Source organism: Eucalyptus grandis, chromosome 2, assembly GCF_016545825.1.
Source record: "Eucalyptus grandis isolate ANBG69807.140 chromosome 2, ASM1654582v1, whole genome shotgun sequence".
Lineage (NCBI taxonomy): Eukaryota > Viridiplantae > Streptophyta > Magnoliopsida > Myrtales > Myrtaceae > Eucalyptus > Eucalyptus grandis.
In genome coordinates, this window is record NC_052613.1 from 29,593,090 (window position 1) to 29,601,614 (window position 8,525).

At 42.6% G+C, this 8,525-nt stretch overlaps 1 protein-coding gene and 1 long non-coding RNA gene across 6 annotated transcripts; both read right to left on the reverse strand.

Annotated features, from left to right (window-relative positions):
• Positions 1–219: 219 nt before the first annotated feature.
• On the reverse strand, positions 220–1,188 carry LOC108959289. The gene is made up of 2 exons (XM_039306954.1): positions 596–1,188; positions 220–499 (listed from the first exon to the last, which is right to left on the reverse strand). Exons 1-2 carry the CDS (start codon positions 1,186–1,188, stop codon positions 220–222), a joined length of 873 nt encoding a protein of 290 aa, XP_039162888.1.
• A 3,440-nt stretch (positions 1,189–4,628) lies between these two features.
• LOC108955423 lies at positions 4,629–7,928 on the reverse strand. Of its 5 annotated transcripts, XR_005548009.1 has the most exons (6): positions 7,608–7,927; positions 6,693–7,283; positions 6,426–6,588; positions 6,112–6,313; positions 5,755–5,925; positions 4,629–5,609 (listed from the first exon to the last, which is right to left on the reverse strand). It is a non-coding gene; the product is annotated as an uncharacterized LOC108955423 (long non-coding RNA). The 5 variants fall into 5 exon arrangements; XR_005548010.1 differs by having other exon boundaries at positions 4,629–5,564; positions 6,112–6,588; positions 7,608–7,928; XR_005548007.1 differs by having other exon boundaries at positions 6,112–6,588; positions 7,608–7,928.
• Positions 7,929–8,525: the final 597 nt, after the last annotated feature.

Consider the following 8,525-nt stretch of genomic DNA (forward strand, 5'->3'; position numbering starts at 1 on the left):
CATTAGAGGGGCTATTCCTGGTGGGGATACCACAAGAGCCAAGGAAGAGGATGACTCGATCTCACTTGGCTTAAATTTCCCTTGTTCTTTTGGGATAGGCTTGGGTAGGGGAGGACGAGATTGCTCCCCACCAATCTTGGTCTTTAGAGTCATAACAGGGGGAGTAGAGGCATCGGCCTTTCTTGACTCCACCAATTGTTTCTTCTTTTTCTTAGTTACCTACTTCCATCCATTTTGGCCGCCAGGGACTGCATTCGGGGGTTGAATTGGAGGGCTCAAATGAGACGTAGAAGGATGCTCTGCAGCAGTGGTGGCACCAGGGCCATCTCCAGTGACATTCGAAGTTTCATTCTCTAAACAGTTGTGGCCGAATACACAGCACTTGGGACAAGAGTTTGGTCGCCATTCATAAAAGATAGGGACGGTGAATGATTCTTCATCCAAGAACACTTCCACCGATTCGCATCTTTCGAGTTTTGCCGATATTTCCACGCACACCCTTGCAAATGATAACCGCCTCATCCGTTATGTTAAGGGATCTACATATAAAGGTCTGCCAACCGCACTAGCGATCTGGCCAATCCCAGGAGCTGACCAGTAAGCAAAGGGAATGTTCTTCATACGAATCCAAACAGGTATAGAAGATTGAAGTTCCTTTTTCAGCTCCAAGGTAGGGTGCCATTGTTTAAGAACAAGTGGAACTCTAGCCACAGTCAAAGGGCCTCCCTCCAATATTTTCTGCCGGTATTCATGATCAGGAATAATGAAGAAAAAGAACCCTTCATCATTTGCTAACATTTCTGTAAGATGAGTCCCCCAAGTCTCCCTCAATACAGATTCAGTTGTCTTGTAAGATATACTTTTTCCAACATAATACCCCACCAAACAATTATACCATTTAGGATCGGCAGCATGTATTACATCTTCTGTCAAATGCACAATAGCTTTCTTCCCAATCGAAGTTGGGGGAACATACTCAAGATCGTATCCCCTAGCAGATAACTTAGCTACATTAACCCACGACTTAGCAGGAGCAGTTTTCGAGTCATTTCGGTTCTTAGCACCAGGTTGGGTAGAAGAATTGCCACGAGAAGCAGATCTAAACCGACTGCGACTATGCCTGGCACCAATTGGAAGCTTTTCTTTAGCCCGGCCCAAGTGGCTCACGGGGTTAGAAGAAGAAGCCATAACCAATCGAAACCGCAACCCAGAACAGCAAGAGCCCGAACCCTAGGAAGAATTCGAAGCAGCCAAATAAGCCATGCCAGATGATCGAGAAGGCTTTAGGGGAAGAATAGACCCAGCTGTCCTCCAACAAAGAGCCCACCAACCAGTTCACGCCCTAAATGAGCTCGAAGACCAGATGCGGGAACAGTAGGCGAACCAGAACCCTAATCGCAACTTCCCATTTCAGCCCAAAAGAGAACGAATCAAGCCAAGCTAACTTTTGGGGAATGTAGGCGGTTGATAGATGTCCCAACCCACCAAGAACCAGCCCCAATCACCGAAGGAATCAACCGGAATCAACAGCGTTTGTTTGTTCCATTGTGGCAGGAAAATAAACCCGAGCGTGTTTGGTAAAACTTTTGTTCCTAGGAACAGAAACAAGAAGTAAAGAAAAGTAGTTTCTTGTTCCCGAGAACAATTCCATAAAACATTTTTTCTCTCTCTTCTTTTTCTTCTCTTTTTCTTCTTCTTTTTTCTTTCCTTCTTCTTCCTTTTGGTCGGTCGTCGGCCTCACCATGGTTAGCAACCGGCCGACGAGGGCCGGCAACCTCGCCGAGCGTTGCTGGGCCACCGCTGGCGATGCCACCCAACAATGGTTTGGTGAGGCCGAGCCTCGCTAGTGGTTGGGCGAGCTCGGCCTCGCCGGATTTGGGCAAGCTTGAGCTCGCTTAGCCAAGGCGAGGCTGACCTTGCGTTGCTCAGGCGAGCTTGAGCCTCGCCGATGGCCCGGCGAGGCTCACCTAGCTATCGAGGCCACCAATGAGGCCCAAATCTAGCAAGGCCGAGCCTTGCGGTGGCCTAGCGAGGCTCGGCAAGCTTGCCGGCCCTTGCGGTGGCCTAGTGAGGCTCCGGCAAGCTTTCGGATCTTGCCCAACCGGTTGCCATTTGCCGGCCACAAAGGAGAAAGAACGAAAAAAAAAGAAAAAAAAATATTAAAAATATTAAAAAATTAAAAAGAAATAATAAATGATACAAGTTTATTAAACGTATTTTTATTTCTGGATTATAAATTTTTGCAGTTACCAAGCGCGTTCTTATACTTAGAAATTATTCTCTGAAACAAAAACAAAAAAACTATTTATGTTAAAAAATTGTTTCCCGAAATAGAATGGTTACCAAATGCGCCCTAAAAGTTTTTATTTATGTTTCTGTTCTAAAAAGAAAAAAAGTAGAAAATTTCTACTTCTTATTTTTGTTTGAAACGTATTTCTAGGTGCAAAGTTTGTTCTGAAGATAAAAAAAAAGAAAAAAGAAATTGCATCATCAAACGGATTTCTATTCCAAACCTGTTTCGAATACAAAAAATAGAAAAATAGAGAAACAACACTATTATCATTTGCGTCCTACGAGGAAATGCATTTCTAGCAAAGATCTAGTCCGGTGGACCTCTAGTAATCTTCTTATATTGGTGATGAAAAGTTAAGAATAGATTTCCCATATCATAATTTGAAAATCTTGACTTTGCATTTTTTCAGTCTCATCATCCATTATGTATAAGACATGACAATTAGCAAATCTCAAAAAGTCTTCTCAAAACCACGTTGTAAGTGAGGTCGAGTTTTATATGGGACACGAAGAAAAGTGACAACTCAAGCCATGCTTTGCAATGCAAATTACAATTGAGTTCGCGTTTCTCCATCAAATTTTAAAATATTAATTTTAAATGAAACTATATATTATATACTAATTTACATTGCTTCAAGTAGACTTTCTCCAAGCATAGCTGCTCTCGCCAGTTGGATTCATTGCCCAAATATACTGCCCTTTAAGCAAGAAACGGCTAAGCCAGGCCACCCGAATGGATCCAACCTGCAACAAAATTTCCTTTAGTTCTTCAATAGACAAGCAAGATTTCAAGGCCCTAGTTTCCTCAATCCTGAACCACCCTTAAACCTGGGGAGACATGCATCATCCAAGCAACTTTTGAACCTCGAGCGTTTTCAGATTCTCCCTTCCAAAAGGGTTACACTTGCTTTCCATCATATTGATAACTTTTTTGGCAACAAAAAAATTCGACTCCAAAAATTCACCAAGCTGTTACTTCCTCAATGAGTTGCAATCTTTCAGCGCAACAGAGTTGCCTAATTGTCCAAGGACTCACTCGAAAAGTAATCTTATCCACCAAAGGCTTACACTCTATCTCTTAACCTTCCCAAAATCAGGGGAAGGCCAAGGTATCTAACTGGCATTTGGCCAAGCCACCAAGAGATGTATATCATCCACTAGCTGCCACTTAATACCAGTTACATATATATTTCGGTCTTAAGGGGATTAATACTAAGACCTGACGTGTGCTTAAGTCTCTGAAACAAGGCCAATAGTTTCATTCAAGAATTTATATCCCCTTTGGAAAATATCATCAGATCGTCAGCAAGTTTCACCTTAGAGCACTGAGAATGGTATTTTGATTTGCCATGACTTGCAGAATTATTGAACAGTTTTGGGAAAACCTCCATCACCATAACAAAAATATGCAATAAAGGATCGACCTGCCTCAGTCCTTTCTCACTCTTGAAAAAGCCGTCAAGACCTCCCTCCAATGTCAGAAGATACAGAGGAACGCTCTGTAGCTTAGCCTAGACAACAGTTTTCACATCAGAGACCTCATAACTTTGCAGTTCAGGCTTCCATTTTCTCAGCACAAGAAGATAGTGCGCAATGTTCTGGAAGAGGAAAAGTTCATAAGGAACATTCCGTTCTCAATCTCCTCGTCCCCACAGCATATTCAACGTAGCGGAAATAAATCCAATACTCTTTCTTGCCAAGACCTTGCCCCAAAAGAGAAGAATTCCATTTTTCAGCGCTGTTATCTATGACAGATTTAGGAACTAAAACATGCTTAACACCATCGACAATTTTAGGTATGTGGTACGTATGTGCAACGTTCTAGATTGCTGGTACACTCTTTTCTTTACAAGTTCATATTCAAATCTTACTTTCTGCCCAAGAATACTTTTTGGTTCTCCGTATTTCTTCCATTAGAACTCACTATCACAATCAAATAAGCACTTTTCATTGATCAAATGGGAAACTTTGCACGTCTTGCATGATTTTCAATGATAAAGATGAATTGTTTCTGTTTCGATTTTTCACAGATGAAAGCAAAACTGCTCAATTTCGAAAGAGAAAAATTCATCTCTTCTTGCCCAGAAATATTCTCTGGAAGAGTCTCGAAGCGGTCTTAGATCCAAGCCTACAGTAACTCGGTGGAATGTTACGTGGAAAACAAGGTCCCGCATTGGCGATAGAAGAACCTTGACTATATACCGTCAAGGTTGTGGGCTTTGTGACTAATGGTTACCATATAATATTTCAGATCAATAAGAGCAAAGCTGACAGGAGAAACTTTGGATCTCGCAAACTTAGTAATATACTCACAAATTTTGTAAAGCAAAGAAAAGTCTACTAAGCAAATCAGAGCAGTAAACTGACAAATCAAGGGATGATGTATTTGGGACAAACAGAATGCCAAACAATTCTTGAAGAAGAGAGCCAAAGCCTTACAATTCTTGAGGAAGAACCCCTGTATGGAGGTACTTCCTAAGATCAGCTTGCGTGACCCATAGAGAGAAGACACGTCCAATTGGCAGCCCCATCTTGATGGTGCACAACTTCATTCAAATATGAAAGGACAATCAACAAAAAACAATAGAGAAAATCGCAGTGATCATGCATAATACTAAGTCAATGATGCATCCCGGGCAGCTTACCCCTAGAACTAGACATTCTCATACCCCCAAGACAATCTCCTCGCATCAAGTATCATGAATTTCCTTTTGTTTCGTACTTCGCGTGTGATGACTGGCCTGTGTGGGCGAGAGCTTCGCGCTCCTGAAGCACCCAATATTCTTTTGGGGGATCAGACTCTCCATTTATACAGCTGGATAACTTGCACAATTGAACATTGCTGTTCTCTTTGCAGCCACAACGCGCTGAACCAATCCCCACTTCACCACATCACGGATCTTGCACCATGCCACCTTGACCCTTGCAATCCTGGAATTATGGACTCCATAACCCGTGCGAGATGGGCAGATCCCAAAATCTGCCCCGCTACTCGACTCAATGATGAAAGTATGCTCCGGTGTCCACATTAAATTGCCAGGGATTGGAGCTGGCACTTGGAAAAGCTCTTCAGGAGACAAATGGATGTTCGGCGCAAATGGATCTTGTGTGTAACCAGGAAGATGACTGCTTTCACCAGCACTCAAACTGGACAAAAAGTCCTCCCTTGCCAAGCTGTTGAATTACAGTCGGATCAAAGATTTTTGCAGTGATATGACTGTGGCCCCAGACAACTAATTGTCTGATCTCCGTGACATTGTAGCAGCACGATGCTGAAACCAGTGAGTTACTAAATTCAGGAGTCACTTCTGGTCTATCTGAATAATGATGCATTTCAGTTTCAGCTACCATAGATGTGCAAAAAGGTGGATGTGCCGATAAAGAAATGGGAACACTAAACTGTGAAAGATTAAGAAGGCCAAAAAGGAAAAGATAGATGGAAGTGATGTAATACCACAATACGTTGGTTTAGCTCTGTGTAAAACAGATGATGAAGAGGCAGGCTCAGGCCGATTGACGGCTCTGTAGGCAAATTTGTTGGGGCTCTCAGAAGAGAGAGGCTGGGCAGGGCATTGAGCACCGCCATTGATTCTTGTTATTGTAATCTAGCCATTTCAAGTTCTGCAACAAAATCTGTCAACCGAGCAGCGGGTTCAATCAAGTCCAAAATCAAATGGGTACTTTTTTAAGAGAAGTGCTTGCGGTATATATTCTGCCATGGAAGCAGACTAATCCGATAGAAACAGGCCCTTTCTATAGGTCCAGATAGATTCACACTCAGCTACTAGATAGAGATGTCTCGGGTTATGATTTATGTACCTTCTGAGAGTGGGCCAATATGTCTACCGATTGGTAAATTTGGCCATCGAGTGCTGCTTGAGAACCTTTCACGACTGAATTGAACACTATACTGGCCTTGTTCAAAGCTTGGTAGAAATACATCTTGTCATCGTTGATCACACGGGCTGGCATGTCTGATGATCGTCTCCCATGTCCGCTTGGTGATCCCATTTCCAAGTACCTAAAATAACATCGCACACAAAAGAAGTAGCATGATTTGATATTGAACAATGCTCAGAATAACGTGAACTGGAGAAAAGGGAAATTAGCAGTGCTCGAAGAGTAAGAGTCACTTTGTTTCTTAGAAAGGCGCATCCGCTTTGTACAACTGGAGGAAATCTTGAACAGTGTTGATTCCTCTCGAAGTCATGCACTTGTGCAGAGCACTGTCTTTGGCTATTTTTTGCAAACGCCATACTTTGTTGCTCAGTTATTGTGGATAGTGCTTCTTGTTCACTGCACATAACAGAGAAAACTTGTCAGTCATTCTATGGTCCACATACAGAGTTGATGGTTGGAATTAAATTGTCATCATAAAATGATAGGCATTGCAAACTTACACTCTCCTCGATGATATTTAACAATGAAAGTTTCACTTCTCACTGCACTTATTCTTATTTCTGCAGAAACCTTTTGCACAGCTTGAGCTCATTTCCCGACTTCTCATCCAGCTCGAGCTGTCAGTGATGATTAAATTATGGAGGCAAACAATTCCCCCTTGCAAGATCACAGTCGGCTCCCCGATTATCAATGGCCTTCTCCCTTCCCTTTCGCAAATGATGTTGTAATTGAATTCCTTCTCGGTCCAATCCTCTCCCTCGTCTGACCCGAAATCGCCATCAAGGATGACAATTTTGAGCTTTATGGAAGATAGAGGGCCACTCATAACCCTCTCATTGGTCCTGCCATCTACTAGTTCGATCCTCAGAGGAGTGCCATCCTCGGTGCTTATCTGACTGCTAGTGAAGATGGTTGCCGGTAATTTGGTAACAAAATGCAGTTGCAAACTGCTTGTGTTTCCCTTATTCTTTTTTCTACAACAGTGTTGATTCCTCTCAATGTCATGCGCTTGCGTAGAGCACCGTCTTTGGCTATTTTATCAAAACACCATTCTTCATTGCTCAAAATTGGAGGGTGGTGCTTCTTGTTCACTGCACATAATAGAGGAAACTTGTCAATCTTTAAGTCTTTTTAAGGTCCACAAATATTATCAATGACAAATCCACTTCTTCATGCCACTTCTTTGGAAACTTGAAACAAGACATGGAGTAAGTTTGTACAGCATAAGCCACTGTTTTTACCTAATCTCCCTACTAGCTTGTGACAACAATTTAGATTTTCAGTTAGGCATCCTTGTCAAGTCTCTATCCTTAAAAAAGCCAAGAGCTTCATGTTTGGATCTACCCCCATAGAATAGGTAGACCTATATAGTTACCAGGGTTCTGAATACCACTCATTCCCTGGACTGTGCGTACCTCTGTTCTGAACTCTGCACCTGTGTTAGGACTGAATCATATACTGGATTTTTGCAAGATAATCCGATAAACCGAGCAATGCAATACAGTCAAGAATCTTTTTCGAACATCTGCAGTTCAATCAGGGTTAGTAACAAGAAAGAATAGGGAGTCATATGTAAAGAGAATGTGGGCTCAGGGCACTCCTTTTGGGCACTCCTTTTTAAGCTTAATTCCCTAAAGCCAACCCGACTACACAGAATTGGTGAGCATATGGGATAAAATTTCAGCCACAGTTGTGAATAAAGAGTGTTAGTATATGTGCTTGACCGTCTGCGACTCGACCACCACAGCCTCGCTGACCTTACTCGACGCACCCCCCCCCGGCCCCTTATCAGATGGTCACCACGCGATGCAGACAAATCCCCCCGCCTCCTCTCTCTCTCTCTCTCTCTAATGAAACTCATATATAACAAAGACAAAAGGAGGAATAAAAATGGAAATTATGGACAGCAATCAATGAACTGAGTACTATGTTCAAAAGCTTATCAAAATTGGACAATGTTTTAGCATCATATGAGCGTGCCTTGTTCACTTTAGCTTCATCACCAATATTTGTCCGGGAGAAAGCCTTTTTCATAGAACAAAAAAACAGTACAACAACAAAACAAACAAAATGGCTACACCAAGCACAACAAACAAGCCATGTTCTAAATTCCTTACTGGCGCAACATCCGGGTGTCCCTGTGATACTTGCTGGACTTCCATCGGGTCAGATTTCCATAACCCCTCGAAAAGCATCTCACAATAGCAACCCCGGCTACAATAATTGCAACGGTCGGGCAACCGCTTGCAACGGACAATCAGGCAACATTCTAAACCCAAATTCGAGGTGTCCACCAAACTCTCCAACGACCTGCAATAGTGAATCCGCAAACA